The 14,800-nt window shown below is 55.9% G+C and overlaps 7 protein-coding genes and 1 non-coding gene across 8 annotated transcripts; 6 read left to right on the top strand and 2 right to left on the bottom strand.

Moving 5' to 3' along the window:
• The first annotated feature begins 39 nt into the window (after positions 1–39).
• On the top strand, positions 40–3,079 carry SCHCODRAFT_02340137 (uncharacterized protein). Its single transcript, XM_003030155.2, has 14 exons — positions 40–467; positions 517–572; positions 630–769; positions 818–878; positions 928–1,018; positions 1,072–1,188; positions 1,243–1,401; positions 1,455–1,479; positions 1,536–1,564; positions 1,619–1,785; positions 1,893–1,971; positions 2,023–2,060; positions 2,140–2,320; positions 2,386–3,079. The coding sequence occupies exons 1-14, from the start codon at positions 134–136 to the stop codon at positions 2,742–2,744; spliced, it is 1,836 nt and encodes a 611-aa protein (XP_003030201.2). The 5' UTR covers positions 40–133; the 3' UTR covers positions 2,745–3,079.
• A 69-nt stretch (positions 3,080–3,148) lies between these two features.
• Positions 3,149–3,230, bottom strand: SCHCODRAFT_t153. The gene has a single exon. It is a non-coding gene; the product is annotated as a tRNA-Gly (tRNA).
• Positions 3,231–4,746: 1,516 nt separating this feature from the next.
• On the top strand, positions 4,747–6,242 carry SCHCODRAFT_01355896 (uncharacterized protein; the record flags this gene model as incomplete). Its single annotated transcript, XM_003030156.3, has 8 exons — positions 4,747–4,783; positions 4,837–4,879; positions 4,928–5,124; positions 5,167–5,195; positions 5,275–5,471; positions 5,522–5,633; positions 5,686–5,772; positions 5,827–6,242. 8 exons carry the CDS (start codon positions 4,747–4,749, stop codon positions 6,178–6,180), a joined length of 1,056 nt encoding a protein of 351 aa, XP_003030202.1. The 3' UTR covers positions 6,181–6,242.
• Positions 6,243–6,533: 291 nt separating this feature from the next.
• Positions 6,534–7,499, top strand: SCHCODRAFT_02507851 (ribosomal protein S5 domain 2-like protein; the record flags this gene model as incomplete). Its single annotated transcript, XM_003030157.1, has 3 exons — positions 6,534–6,901; positions 6,956–7,127; positions 7,305–7,499. 3 exons carry the CDS (start codon positions 6,534–6,536, stop codon positions 7,497–7,499), a joined length of 735 nt encoding a protein of 244 aa, XP_003030203.1.
• A 300-nt stretch (positions 7,500–7,799) lies between these two features.
• On the top strand, positions 7,800–9,327 carry SCHCODRAFT_02631290 (uncharacterized protein). The gene is made up of 8 exons (XM_003030158.3): positions 7,800–7,906; positions 7,959–8,001; positions 8,060–8,258; positions 8,315–8,417; positions 8,491–8,632; positions 8,689–8,800; positions 8,858–8,944; positions 9,006–9,327. The coding sequence occupies exons 1-8, from the start codon at positions 7,810–7,812 to the stop codon at positions 9,177–9,179; spliced, it is 957 nt and encodes a 318-aa protein (XP_003030204.1). The 5' UTR covers positions 7,800–7,809; the 3' UTR covers positions 9,180–9,327.
• A 414-nt stretch (positions 9,328–9,741) lies between these two features.
• Positions 9,742–11,168, bottom strand: SCHCODRAFT_02631281 (retrieval of early ER protein Rer1). Its single transcript, XM_050345652.1, has 6 exons — positions 10,947–11,168; positions 10,887–10,896; positions 10,819–10,824; positions 10,579–10,768; positions 10,339–10,473; positions 9,742–10,205 (listed from the first exon to the last, which is right to left on the bottom strand). The coding sequence occupies exons 1-6, from the start codon at positions 11,124–11,126 to the stop codon at positions 10,136–10,138; spliced, it is 591 nt and encodes a 196-aa protein (XP_050199188.1). The 5' UTR covers positions 11,127–11,168; the 3' UTR covers positions 9,742–10,135.
• Positions 11,169–11,236: 68 nt separating this feature from the next.
• Positions 11,237–12,675, top strand: SCHCODRAFT_02631280 (P-loop containing nucleoside triphosphate hydrolase protein). Its single transcript, XM_003030159.2, has 3 exons — positions 11,237–11,949; positions 11,997–12,118; positions 12,170–12,675. The coding sequence occupies exons 1-3, from the start codon at positions 11,311–11,313 to the stop codon at positions 12,435–12,437; spliced, it is 1,029 nt and encodes a 342-aa protein (XP_003030205.1). The 5' UTR covers positions 11,237–11,310; the 3' UTR covers positions 12,438–12,675.
• Positions 12,676–13,544: 869 nt separating this feature from the next.
• Positions 13,545–14,749, top strand: SCHCODRAFT_01097910 (alpha/beta-hydrolase; the record flags this gene model as incomplete). Its single annotated transcript, XM_003030160.1, has 7 exons — positions 13,545–13,621; positions 13,679–13,862; positions 13,949–14,074; positions 14,135–14,201; positions 14,364–14,459; positions 14,566–14,642; positions 14,693–14,749. Coding segments are annotated over 7 exons (684 nt in total), but the record flags the coding sequence as incomplete, so codon positions are not given.
• Between the last annotated feature and the right edge of the window lie 51 nt (positions 14,750–14,800).

Below are 14,800 nucleotides of genomic sequence, written 5' to 3'. Positions count from 1 at the left end.
ATTTCACAGAACAATGGCATTTCCTGTCACGTCACGCTGCGCGACTTGCGCATAGCCTTCGCCGAAGGAGTACTCTAACATTTCCTGTACTATCCTTGGAACTCTCTCTTTCTCTGGCGCACTAGCTCCCAAGATGTTCACGACGCGTTTTTCCGCAAGACTGCCCCTCCAAGCATCGCGTTTCCCGGCCGGACCGGGGCTCGCAGCGCGACTCTCGAATCAACAGCGCTTCCGCAAATATACCCAGACCCCTCCCCCCAGACCTCCGCACCCTTCACGCCCTTCTCCCACTTCCCCTCACCACCGCCATGAAGTTCAGGAGGGAACTGTCGCCGTGAACCTCCCCTTCAACCCACCAGGCGGTCCGCCCACCCCCAACATACCCATCCAGCCAGAAGGTCCCGAGGGCGGTGGGCGTCACCCCCTCGCCGACGCAGCACTCACGACAGTTGTTGGTCTCGGTCTCGGTGGGTCCCTGCGGATGCGCAGGTCTGCGCAGTCTCATCCGCCCCGCAGTCTTCGTCGGAGGGATCGTCTACGTCTGGTGGTACAAGAAGAACGTCCTGGACAAGGTGCGTCATACCTCATACCATGCGCAGTACGCTGTGCTAACGCGACACGACACGTAGATTGAGCTCGCCTTCACCGCCGGCTACGACCCCGCCCTCGAACTCGCGACACATCCCACAAAGTCTGAAGACCATGCTGACATTGACGCGGACGAAGAGATACCCTGGACTCAGCATTTACGTCGTAATGAACAAGACTTGTACGGGCTTTTGTGGCACCACACTCCATTCGCTAATGCTTCCCCCAGAATTGACCGTATAATAGACGGGTCCGAAACAGGTCACTATTGGGTGCTTTTGGGACCGAAAGTATGCTTCCGTTTCTCTCAACATATATCCCTCCCCTCATCATTTCCAGGGCTCTGGAAAGGGTACGATGATATTCGACTCTATGGCTGCCATAAGCGCAGACGGTGTCGCTATGTGCGATGCCCACCCGGACTTGGAAGGTATTGGCGCGCGTGATCGCTTCTACTAAACTTGTCATTGACACCGCCGCCAGTCTTCCGACTACGTCTCGGCAAGGCTCTGAACTACGAGTACAATGAAGACTCGCAGACTGGGCTGTTCCAGCGCCGTGATCCTCGAGAAGGCGGCCCTGCGCTGGATATTGAGCGCGGTAAGTTCGTCGTTCAGATTGCCGTTAAGTTTGTACTCATGTTGCTCCTCTCAGCCCTCAATAAACTCGAGAAGGTCGCGCTCCGGATGAACGCCCGGCGACACAAGCCCCTTGTTCTCGTCATCAACAACGTCCACTTCTTCAATAACGATGAGTCCGGGCGCAATATCCTCCTGCAGTTCCAGCAGCGGGCGGAGTCGTGGGCTGCGAGTGGTATGTCTGCTCCGTCACGTTGGATAGTGGTAGGGGACTGATGCGCACCGCAGGCATTGTCACTCTTGTGTTTACTACGTGCGAATCACTCACGAACTTGAAAGATGGATGATCCTCTAATCCCTGATCTTCAGTGATGACTTCTGGCCCTTCTACGTGATGAGTGCGTACTTCGAGCTGCGACCACGTCCGACCTGTCACTGACTTGGCGCGACAGGAAAGAGCGGTAGCCGCATGCATGTTCTCTCCATTTCGGACCTCAAGCACAGGGAGGCGTTGGCGGCAATGCGTCGCATACGTATGAACGCAGGGAAGACCGTCAACAACTCGATCATCGAGAAGGTCGTCTCGACTGTCGGAGGCAGGCTATCATACATCAATAAGGTGAGTATATATGCTGGTGTGTGTACATCATCACGGCGACCAGCTTGCTCTATCTTTCCTTCCCCTTTATTTGTTGTGCAGCTAGTATACTCATCGCCGATGCCTAGGTGGCAAGGGCGCGCGACATGGAACTGATGGCGGAGGAGATGCTTGAGATCGAAAGCGCGTGGCTGCTTAGCCAAATTGGTTCGCAATACCCTTTTATCATGCATCGTTCCATACTGACACTTCGACCAGGCCTCATTACCGACTGCGACGATGACGTGATGGACGAGGTGAGTCGGACGCCTGAATGCTCATATCCACTCGCCCTCATCTCCGACGCTCACTCTCGATTTACTCACGCGCCTCTAGCAAAAATGGAGCTCCTGCTCCTGGCTCCTGTTACAAGAGTTCGTCAGGCTGCGACACGAGCAAGAGAAGGAGCATGCGGAAAAGATTGCCGCGGGCGAGCCCTTTTACGCACATGTCAAGCTGCCCTCGATACCCTACGCGCGCTGTCGCCAGTTGATGACGCGCGCGGATTTCTTGGAAGGTGCGTATTCATGCGCCCGCGTAAGACTATTGTGTGCACCGTGAACTGACCTTACGCGCTGGCAGAACTCGACCGCAGGAACATCATCGCGATTGATGTCAACCACAACGTCCGCCCGGACTCTATGTTGATCTTGCACGCCGCCGAGCGCGTCGTCGACGATCCCGAATTCCAGGAAACGATCGACAGCGTGCGCGATCGCATTGACGAGATCGAGAGCTTGCATCGGACGAGGGAGTTGACGGTACGTCTTGCTTGCTTGAGCCTTCCGTTGCTACCCTTTCGATTTCCTGGATGCTTCCCCCATGCACCCTTTCGTCTTGCATGCGCATATCTGATAATCGTCCACAGTTCAAGGACCTTGCCCCAGGCGATAAGATCAAGCTATACGTGGATAAGGGCTCTGATGACCAGGGCAGATTAGTATAATTGACATTTACTGGCTCATTATCGGACTATTGAAACGAAGTGATGCTCTGCAGAGCTGTAGCCATATACACTTGCGATCAAAATGATTGCAAGATCCACGGTTGTCCGAATCAGGATAGTCCCTCAGCGCTTCGTAGATTCCAGCACGGTGCCCCACCGCTGTAATGCCTACTGCACCAGCATACCATGCATGCAGTATGATTGAGCCCAGAGCTCGAGGAGGGCGAACAGCGCTCGATATCTTTCCCGGAAATCTTGCAATCTTTTTGATCGCAAGTGTATCCTTGCTGTATCCTCAGTAACTATCCATGGTGCAAGTCATCCCAAGCCACACAAATTTAAGGCTTTCCACCAACCCTATCTTTTTGAGCTTCTGAAGCGTGGAGACGCAAAAAGAGCTGCATTAAGGGGGAATCGAACCCCCGGCGGGTCGAGCGTTGCTCGATGGCAACGACCCAGGTTACCACTACCCCATTAATGCTTGCAACGCAGCAGGACTTTGGAGGTTGTGTCACAAGCCCTGATAGGAGCATCTGCACATTCCCACATTCCAATTTGATCGCACCTTGTTTCAAACCGTGTCCCAAAGTATGGTTGTAAATTCTGGACAAAAACCGTGGTTAGTGAATCACTAAGCAGTAGTGATTCGAGCGCTTGCCTCGATCAGTACTGCTTTCGTTCACGCACTTGTGATGCGATTCGGTCGCTTTCATCATGCAGCGAGGGGCACCATTTTGATCGCTTTCACGCGCCGGTGATTGCCGATCAACTTGAACACCCACAAGGACCCCCTTGCCATCGAAATTCAGGGCACGTAGACGGATGATTTTGCATCCAGCCAGATCTTCAACGTTTCTTTACAGTACTAGCGACGGAGAATACGTGCGTTTACAAGGAGTTTGTTGGAAAATAGTGGAAGTGGAAGGGGTCCATCGCTTTGGGTGGCTGATTGCTAGTGATCGAATCACGCACCGAGCGGTCAGTGGTCAGTGACCAATCACGCACCTAGTGATCACTAGTTTCTGCGTGATTTTGATGCTCACGCATCTTCACGCACCTGGCGAGTGCCTAGTGAATCGCTGGTGCGTGATTTGAGACCGAAAATCACTCATTTTCACGCAAATCATAGTGATCACACCACTATTTTCACGCAAAATCACTTGATCAGTAGCGGTATACTGGGTTTTGTCCAGGATTTGCAACCATACCCAAAGCTTTCCTGCGCGGAGTTGTGTCGTCAAGATTGTGGATGTGACATATACTATGCTTTGCGCTCGAATCGACTTCGCCGCATAGAACTGTGCAGACCAGGCTCGCGGCGGCCAGCGTCTTGCAACGTCCATCCCTCAGAGCAGGGCTTGGGCCACAGACACCGTACCTATCAGAGCACTCTTGCGCTCACGCTCCTCAACTTCTTTTCAGTCTCAGCATGACTGCCATGTTCGGTCGACCCCACGGCCGCTCGAATTCCAGCATAACGCAACGATGCCCTGGGTATGCCGCCCCGGGCGTTACCGACACCTAGACGCTGTCGATCCTGCCTAATTCCTCGTTTCTTTTCGACAGCGCACCCTTTCCCTGGTACTTCTCTCTTTACAACCCCAGGAACAGCTGCGTATCCGCTCTGAAAAGCGGAAGGGATCTGCGTCATCGCTCAGGATAGGCGACAACGGCCCAGTCTATATCAGTGTTCGTCCACGAGCTTCCCTCACTCAATGTCCGCTGAATCCGTCGTGATCAACGCATACGTCCGACAGCGCCCACCCGCTCTATCACTGGCTGATGCCTTGGTTCACCGTGCGACCTCGGCAGCTCAGAACCTGCGGATGCTATGCACGGGATTGGGGAGCTCCCGAACGCTCCTCTGCCTTATATAAAAAAGTCAAGGCTCCACTCGAACTCAACGCTGCACCGCGCTGCTGTTGGCACAGATGTCGACGAGCGCGGACACAACTCATAGGCCTTTGAATGCCTCTAGAGTAGACGCGCTGGTATTCATGATGAAAACAATTGCGGCCGACTTCGCCTTCTATGGTACGTGTCGAGTTGCTTCCAAACTCTCGTTCTCTCACAATTGGAACGAGCAGGTGTCCAGCTAGTACTCTCCGTCTCAGCAATCATTATCCTTACGTACGGTGTGAACCGCGTCAGTGATCTTCACTAATCCACCACCTCCAGACGTCGGTACGTACAATCGCGGCTCACCAAGGCGGCGATATTGGGGCTACTGCTCTCGTCAACAATCTCTACCGTCGCCAATATCAGTTTCTACCTCGTCGAATTTCCAAGCCACTTTGGGAGCTCAGACCGCGCTGTCGACGGGTTGCTTTTTCGGCTGGGCATCGTCATTACTGTGGCCCAAGACTTCAATGTAGGTACGCGCGAAGGCTGACCACTGGCGAGTATACTCATCACAGGGCAGTTTGTTCTAAGCGATGCCATTCTGGTATGGCGAGCTTGGCGCTTATGGCCGGATAGTCGCCCAGTACAATGTATGCTGTTACTTTGCCTGAGCGGCGCCATAGGTGAGCGCTCGGGCCATACATCAATCCCATTCCCCTGACCTTGATCGAGTTGGCAGCATCGCAGAATGTGCATGGGATTTCTGGCGAGGGCTTTCATCCCTAGGCCAACTGGAGAGCAACATCCAGTTCCTTCCTAGGTTCATCCCCTTCCTGGCTACCAATGTCATTGCGACATCGCTGATTGGCATAAAACTATTGTGAGTGTCTTGTACGAGGGCTTCTGTCGTGTATGCTGAACACTATATAGTCAATACCGCCGAGAGATCAAGGGATCGCTCAGTCTTTTTTCGCAACGATCACAAGTGGAGACGGTACTCGTACTTCTCCTTGAGTCGGGTGTAGCGTACATCCTCTTCTGGGTGCGTCCAAGAGTGTTTCATTGTGTCTGCCTTTCCATTGAACCACCACCAGGTTGTTGGCTTCGTCGTACTGTCTGTCGCAGTCCACAGCCAATTTTCGGACGCGCGCATCTTCACTGGTGTCTACCACCACATTGCCGTACGTTCATGAGCAAGTCTCCGAGGATTTGCTGACCTGGCTTGCCTTGTTCAGGGTATCTATCCGACTTGTGTCTTGTTCGTTGCCATGAATGAAACGACGGAATCACTGCGAAGCGCTAACGTATCGCAAGCACTGCGCTTTGCGGGTCCTTCAGAGGCGCGCGAAGGAGATCGATGTGGCGCAAATTGTGCCAACGAATACCAGCCACGATATAGCACCGACTGCTTCAGTATTGGCCTGCAGGACATGTACCCAGATGGTCGTCCTGACGCGTCTGTTCGCAGCAAGGAGACTACGCGGGGGTCAAGCGAGGGCCCTGTCGCATGCGGGACTGGGAGCGAGGCGATGAATTATGACAGGAAAGGGGCGGCAGTTAGATCCACGGAGGGGAGCTCTGGTATATGACACGGGTCCGCTTTACGAGCGATACCTGCTCGAAGTCAATGTTCATTTTCTCCCCTTCGCAACGCAACGCTGAGATTTACGCGTAGCAAGCATCGCTCGCACCTACTTACCGCTGGCAAAATACTCCCAAGGTCGAGTATCGCGATTGAGCGTATTACAAGCCGAAGCAAAAGTCAGCGCTGCAAAGTGTTCGAGCTAAGTTGCATGAATAATCAGACTGGGATGGCCGCAGGAGGAAAGAGATTGAATGGAGGTGCTCATGTCGACGCGGGCCGGCCGAACCACGATAAGCGCCCAAGACGCACGGCCCGGGATACCGGCAGCCACGCTCGACGCCCTTGCTCACGACAGTCATGAGCACCCTCGACGCATTCATCACTCACTCAAAGCCGCCTCCCACACCTATCGCTACCTCTCTCGAAATCCGGGATCGCGCCTCCATCTTCGTCGGGACCATTTTCCGCGCGTCCTCGCTCGCCGACGTGCATCGCTGCGTCGCACACGTTAAGCATGTAACGCACGGTGCGCGCCCAGCGACACACGAAATGCACGCGTGGCGCATTATGCAGACGAAGGCTGGTCGGACGGGGCTCGGGGGTCCAGACGACTTCGAATTAAACACTGGGAGCAAGGATGACGGCGAGCAGTGGGCGGGAAATAGGATCTTGAGGGTCATGGAGGCACAAGGGGTGCTGGACGCGGTTGTTGTGGTCAGTCGATGGTGAGCACGGGCTGTTTTTCTATAGTCCTCGGCTTGACTCGAGGCGTTCTACAGGTATGGCGGCACCATGCTTGGTCCCACACGCTTCGATCACATCGAAACTTGCGCAACAGAGGTCTGCCAGGCATTCAAGAAGAAGGTGGAGGCTGAAGAGTTTCTCATCACCCTCACGACTCTCGACGATCTTCTGGCGGAGCTACGCGCCCAACTTGCGGAGAAGAAACGCGTAGCTAACGCGCGAGAGGAAGAGGCAAAAGCAAAAGAATCTCCTCACACCATAGGCTCCGAGACTCAGGCTCTGAGCGATTCATCTACTCCAACCAAAGTCACTACGCCTCCTTCACCCAAACCCACTGCAACTCCTTCGCTTCCGCACCACCATGCCTCCGTCCCACCGCCCCAGCCGCCAGACTATGCGTCCTGGATCGAGAACGACATCCCACGCGCCAGGAAGCTCATACGCGCGCGCGAGCTCTCGATCAAGGCGGTCAAGAATGCGCTGGCGAAGTTTGACGCGGAGAAGGAGGAAGAGGCGGAAGCCAAGGCGGACCACCCCTCCACATCAGCAGCGACGACGTCAGATAGCACGAGCCGCTGAGCGGTTCCATCTATCACCTACCGATCGTCCAGCATGCAGTGTTCATGGATGGGCGCTGTTTCCATTGGCAGGTCCGAAAGTGAGCGCTATGCTAGTGATCAGCATGCCTCATAGCCTCCGGGTGCACTCGCGCGCACCGGCGGGACGATACCTGCGAAGGATAGCGACCGAAGCTCCTGGCGCCGTACCACGTCGGATACGCTATACGCCGAACATCGGGCTTCGGTGTGCGAGCGCTCTTCTCGCGGTGTTCTCATAAAGCTGCCAGGCTCCTTGGTCGAAGCACTGTCCCTCCAGCTGCCAGTGCGAAATGGAGGCGAGCGTGGTGTACCGACCACTAACCGCAGACTACGTGGAGTCGTTGCAGTATATATCAGTGCAGATCGCGCTTGTCTTTGTCTTCTACGGTGAGCAACTATTCCGCCGTTGTCCCATAAAACTTAACAATATATCTCAAAGGCGCTCAGGCGGCCCTCTCAATAGCGTCTGTCAGCGTTCTCATGTGAGTCCTGCAGTTGCGCTTTTTCCTGATGAAATCAACTCACTCAACGCCTCGGCAGCCGTCGCGAAGGAAGCTCCTCGATCCTGCTACTGGCCACCCTGACGAGCATCTTTACCTTTTCCTCCATCGCCGCCGTCGTCGATATCTCTTACTACCTCATCTACCTCTCAGTCGGGTACGGCATCGTCCCGCACGAAGTCACGAGGGGCATCCTTAGTCGCATTAACATCGTGGGGACGGTAGCCGAGCGCTGGAATGTATGTATCATGTTGTTGTATGGATATGATGGTTTTTTAATCAAGCACCTGTGCAGTATGTCATGAGCGACGCGATCGTGGTTTGGCGCGCGTGGGTTCTGTGGCCGGAGAGCCGACTTGCGAGAGGGGCGCTGCTGACATGCATGTGCGGGAGCGTCAGTGAGTACTTGCGAGCGGCGCAAAGCTTGTCGTATCCTCTGTTCCAGAATACTGATTGTCCGTCCGCCCGCAGTCGGCACCATCCTCGAAACCGTGTGGTCCCTACAGGCCCATAGCGGGCACGTCAACATTTCGCCCTCGCGCGCGCTCGCTATGCCGATCCCCCTGCTCATCACCAACGCTGCTGCGACGGCCCTTGTAGGGGTTAAGGTTTGGTACGAATGCACGTCTGAGTACGGCGCACGTCTGTGCGAACTGATGCCCCCTACAGGTTCTACCGCTGCGACATCAAGCGACATCTGGCTTTGGGTACACAAAAATCCCAAGTAGAGAAAGTCCTGCTCTTACTCCTGGAATCCGGGTCTGTGTACTGTTTGGTGTGGGTTCGTCGATGCTGGCTACTCAGTTCTTGCCATCAATCCTCACCTATACGCGGCCAGGTTTTGTATCTCCTCGCCGAGAATATCACGGGCACGGCCGCGTACACGCTTACACCCGTCATCGGCGTGGTGATTCCAAGTCTCGCAGTGCGCCTCCCTTGCTCGCCCAGCTAGGACTGCCTTGTGCTGATCTCTCTGACTTCTGCAGGGCATCTACCCTGCCTTCGTTGTCCTTGCAGCCGTACATGGGCGCAGCGCGGACATGCTGTCCATGTCCGACTCGCACATATCGCACGCAATGCGCTTCGCGGGCTCCGAGCTGAATGATACTGTATGTCCGGGGTCGGGGAAAGTGACCTTCGAGGTAGTGGGGAGCACCTGAATTGCCTAAGTTCGGTGCTTACTGCCGACACTTCACGATTGGAGCGCACGGAACGTGTCGGCGGTGCGTCCTAGGCACTACAAAATCGTTAAATCAGCAGGTCAGAGTATAGCTGCTCCCTAGGCAAAAGCCAAACACAGTGAGGGCCTGATGGGTGCGAACTTGCGTGACAAAGGTCACACACGAATTTGAACGAAACGGCGACCCTCATTATAGCGAAGGCATGCGCAGAACGCCTGAAGGTGTCCCTCGGAACCTTTTGAGGCAGTGCTCATATACATAGAAGAGTTCATCCTCATCCGCCCTTCAGTTTGTTCCACAATGTCGGCGAAGCCCTTCGAGAAGGAGACTTGTCTTCCCGCTTCTGAAAACATTGGGGACTGCATTCCGTGAGGTCGGTCGACGACGCTGTTGGGTCACGTCCTCGGCCAGTCTCATAGTCGCCTCAGCCTGACCGTGCTTCAAAGCGTGTTAGGATAGACTCCCTGGGCTAGGGAGAGAGGCAAAAAGATTGGGACATGGCGGACAATTGCGCGGCCGATTGCTTGAGGCAGGGCAACGTCGGCAGATGCGGGTCAGTCGCATGGCGTTGTAGGCTGGCCGCGCACATTCCAGGCTTCGTACAATATACCAGGAGTGGGTTTATTAGCTGATCTATATACGTAGCCCGGGGAAAGGAAGACAGCCGCCAATCAAGAGGAGAACATGATGTCCGGGAGGCAGCGTGATACAAGGAGGGGACAGTACATCGTGCTTCGTGGGCTGCCGCGGGTGTCGCGCGACACAGGGCGGGACATTGTGGGCATTGGCTCCCCCCATGAGCGTATCGGCTTCCCCCGCCATGAGCGTTTCACAAAGCCACGGCGAATCAGCAACAAAGCGCGGCTCGCAAGGTTCGTGTTGCGAGCGGCGCTTTGCTGATGGTTTGCCATCGCGGGGAACGAATAGCCCGTCGATCACTTCCTCCCGCCGTACTTCGCTTTCCGCCCAATGTCGAAGGGAACATACTTGTACTTGATCATGTGCCTGTGAGTGGGTTAGCATGTGGTGAACGCGGTGAGGATGAAAGGTCGATAGCAGGAAGACAGGGAATGGTGAGTCAAGCAAGGACGGGCCAGATGCAAGGAAAGAAGGGTAATGAACGCCAAATAACACTCACTGAATCTGTCGTCGCATCGTCAAGAAGAATAGCACGAAGAAGTACACGACCAAGATTGGCCAGTACACCGGTACGTCGAAGATCTCGGATGTCGTGCACAGTATCGCGATAATAGTCGCCCGTGTTGAAGATAGCCTGCGCGCCGTAGTCAGTAAGAATATCTTTGGAACAAATCAGGTTTGGGATAGGAGGATGACGTGGATGTAAGGATCTCGACGTGTCCAGCGCAGCGGCACGCACCAGAATTGCCATTCAGGTAGACGGCGGACGAATGGCCTAAACTCATCGTCGCGCTGGCTGGGGAGCGGGGTCGCCTCTCCGTCCCCGCCGCCCTCCATGTCGTCCGCCATCAAGTCCTCTTGAAGGGATGGGTCGAATTTGGGTTGCAGGAAGGCGAGCAGGAGGTTCAGGAGGTAGATGGCGAGGGCGTCTGCGCATATATGTCAGTTACGTGCAGCGATATATGGTGCAAGGACGTACAGCATACTGAAGGGGACCAACGGACGGATTAGCGCCAGAAAGCATTCCGATCGCAGAGGCGAACATACCTATATACCACTGCAACTCAAGTCAGCGCTAGCATTCCCAGATGTATGTAGAGCACGCACCCCTTGCGCAAATACTATCCTGAGCATGAAGACCGCGAGCAGGCCAGCCGTTGTGAGCCAGCGATGGAGCGTGTACGGCGTCCACTTGTCGAGCATCGACTGGTACTTGCGCTGCAGATTCGCGTACTGCGCCTGCAGGTTCTGCACCGGAGAGGCGTCGACGGACTCGTTCTCGGACATCATGGTGGCGGCGGGAGGAGAGGAGGGAATACAGTAGACGCGTCGCCGCTCAACAGCCCGGTGAACGAAAATGGACCGCACGTGCCAGTCCCGGAGGCAGCGGGAGCAGGCGGCCCGCTACCCCGCCTGCCTTTTCCTCCCATCTTCCGCGAGGCGGGATGTGTTCGTCTTCGCCTCCTCCGTCATGGCGCCGCTGCCGAAGTCTGTCGAGATCATTGCGGAGCATGTCCTAACGCAGCTCACCAACTCCAAGAACCGGCCTCTCTTCGTCGCGCTGCAGGGTCCTCAGGGCAGCGGCAAGTCGTACACCGCCGACCTGCTTGCCGCGCATCTCTCCGCACCGCCGCACGCGCTCCGTGTCGCCCAGCTCTCTATTGACGACCTCTACCTTCCGCATGACGCGTTAGTCGCGCTTGCCAAGACCGGCAATCCACTCTGGCGCGGACGCGGGCAGCCGGGCACTCATGACGTCGAGCTCGGTGTGCAGCTCCTGACGAAGCTCAAGGAGGGCAAGGAGAAGGTCGAGCTCCCTCGCTTCGAGAAGAGTCTCTTCAATGGAGAGGGCGATAGACTGCCGATGGATGGTACGGGGCCGGTCGTGCAACCGCCAGTGGACGTAGTCCTGCTCGAAGGCTGGTGCACGGGCTTCTACCCGATCACGATTGAGGAGCTCGAGCAGCGATGGGACAGCCATTGGCGCGAGGAGCGCGTGCGCTTAGGCCTCGAGGACAACGAACTCGGCACGATGGATCATGTCATTGCGATCAACGACGCGTTGAAGAAGTACGTCAAGTTGTGGGAGTTCTTCGATGTGTTTGTGCAGGTGCGTGTATTTTCTGCGCAGCATAACCACGTCTTACCGTTCTTCAGCTGGTGCCTGCGCCTACAGAAGCTTCGCCGTATGCTGTCATCTACAAATGGAGACTCGAGCAGGAGCACAACATGAAGGCAAAGAACGGTGGCAAGGGAATGACGGATGAAGCCGTGAAGAAGTGCGCCGTTACGGTTCCACATCCATCCCTCATATTGACCACTTCATGCAGGTTCGTCGACCGCTACATCCCCGGCTACGTCTTCTTCAGCGACGGTGTTACCGATGGTCTAGTCGGTAGAGTGGAGGGCGTCGACGTGCCCTTGAAGGCCGACAACGCACCTGCCAAGGCCACCGAAACACTTCCGACTCCCACTGATGCGCCCTCTGAGGACGATGACAAGCCCCGCCAGCCTACCCACCCACCAAGCTGGAGAGGTCGCGGACTGCGCCTCATCATCGCACCCGACAGGTCGGTGGTGGGGATGGAGCACTTCTGACCGGTCTGCAAGGGTGTTCACGATGTTACGACGGTGGACGTCTGATCTTTCGGGCGGATGGAATCTGGCGAAACGCGGTGGGAATCTGGCGCCGTGGTGAAGATTGATGCAATTGAGCGTGATTGAACGGAGGGAAAGAGTATAGAGCGTAGTAAGTTGTTAGACAACCGAATGAAGTTGCTGAACGCCTTGGAAGTCCCGGGATCACCATTCGACGCTATGTTATGCTGACTTCCTGGTACCACCCGCCGCCATGCGACCACAATCTATGCCTCCCGCGCTCCCTCTGCAGGCCTTGACGAAACTATTGAACGCGATTCAACCTCGCGAAGGGTCAAGAAGAGAGATGTGGTATGCTTCCGCGGGCACAATCGAACCCGAGCTTGTTCGACGCCGTCACGCGTCCGGTCGGCGCGTCGCGCGACCGGCAGCGCCGCGTTCCAGACTGGAGTTCTCTTCCCCCTTCCCTCATCGTTCCTAATAGGCGCTCGTCGCCCTCTATAATAAGCGCCCGCTATCCCTTATAATAAGTGCTCGCTAAGAGCAAAGTCGCCTTTTTACTGTACACGGCTCGCTGCGGGGTCCTCGACTCACGCCCTTTTTGCTTTCATTTGCCCAGGTTCGCCTGCGCGATGCTCTCCTGGGTCCTCGCCGCGCTTTTTGTCAGCTCCTTCACTCCTTCGATCGGAGCTCTTCAGCCCTCGATTGAAGACGGAGCAGTCGTCGAAGCTATCCCTCCTGTGGACGCCAACCGCTACCCACCCGACGCCCTGCTCTATACTCGCGGCGCCGACCACACCCATCTCAATATCCGAGAGACACAGCCAGTCACTACGCTCTCCTCTGCCGATCTCGCAGCACTCGTCCCCTATGTTCAATTCGCCCGCGCGGCATATTGCCCGAAGGGCGCGTCGACGTGGACTTGTGGGCGTGCGTGATCTCCTCGTCCTTTGTGTCTCCTCACATATCGACTGACAGTCCCTCTTGATAGCGGCCTGCGCCGCGAATAAAGAGTTTGTGGTCACTCGCGCCGGCGGGGATGGGGCTGGGACCCAGTACTGTGCGTAGAATTCGCTGTTGGATTTTGGGCGCGGCTTCTTAACTGTACCCTCAGACTACGTCGGCTATTGGGCCGCCCAGCACACCGTCGTCGTAGGCCACGAGGGGACAGATCCGACGAGACTGTATGCCCATCACCGCCCATCCATCTCCTCTTGAAGTACCTGACGCAATTCAACCAGCCTCGCCGACCTTACCGACATACGCCTTCTCAAAGGCTTCCTGAGCTCTTCCCTCTTTCCCGGCGTCGGCCTCAAGCCGCTCGTGCACATTGGCTTCCGCGACGAGCACAAGAAGACGGCGAAGGTTATACTCGAAGAGGTAGCGGCGCTGATGGACGTGACGAAGACGAGGAAGGTAGCGGTGGTGAGTGAGGAGGGTGATTTTGTGGCAAACCTGACCGTTCTGCTTGTTCTCTCGGGCACTGATGACTGACAATACGGGCAATCTAGGTCGGCCACTCCCTCGGCGGTGCCCTAGCCGAGCTCGACGCTGTCTACCTCGCGCTCAATCTGCCGAAGGCGCTCGAAGAGGCCGATAGCAGCCTCACTGCAAATATTACGAGCATTCTGGGCAACGTTACCGCGAAAGCGGGCATCTCGAGCAAGGCCAGCGACTCAACCAACGTCACCGTAAAGGTGGTCACCTTCGGTAAACCGCGCGTGGGCAACAAGGCGTGGGCGGAGCTGGTGGACAAGCACGTAAGTTCGCTTGAGGGCTGGGCACACTGCCTACGTCGTCGAATATTCGAGTGGTGATCTTCCCCGCTTACGCTTGCCTTAGGTGAATATGACGCGCGTGAACAATAAGAGAGGTGCGTTCATCGCATTTTGCCGCTAAGGCTGGTCAATACTGACGCATTCGCAGACGTAGTCCCTGTCATCCCGCCCATGAGCTTGGGTTATTTGCACCCGCGTGGGGAGGTCCATTTGCTTGGGCCGGGGAATGCCGTCGCTTGTCCAGGTGAGCTTGGCTCGGGGAGAGGGAGCGTAGCGTACGGAGGGTATAGGGTACCGAGAACGCCGTGGCGCCACACGAGAAACAATCGTGCTGATCATCAAACCTGCAGGCAACGATGACACGAAGGACGCGCAATGTCAGGATATGACAGTGCCCACTTTGCTGCAAGGCAGTATAATGGATCATGTACGTCCATCTGGATTTGAGTTGCATACGTTTCCTGACGTTTACCACAGCTAGGCCCTTATGAGGGTATGATGATCGGCACGAACTCATGTGTAGGCCCTGTCTGAATCTCCCTGAGCTCGCGAGAATCCTAGACAGTCTGCGCTCAGTATGTAACC

Source organism: Schizophyllum commune (genome assembly GCF_000143185.2).
Source record: "Schizophyllum commune H4-8 unplaced genomic scaffold SCHCOscaffold_8, whole genome shotgun sequence".
In the NCBI taxonomy this organism is placed as follows: Eukaryota; Fungi; Basidiomycota; class Agaricomycetes; order Agaricales; family Schizophyllaceae; genus Schizophyllum; species Schizophyllum commune.
Note: the sequence above shows the minus strand (reverse complement) of the source record. Positions and strands in the feature narration are given on the sequence as shown.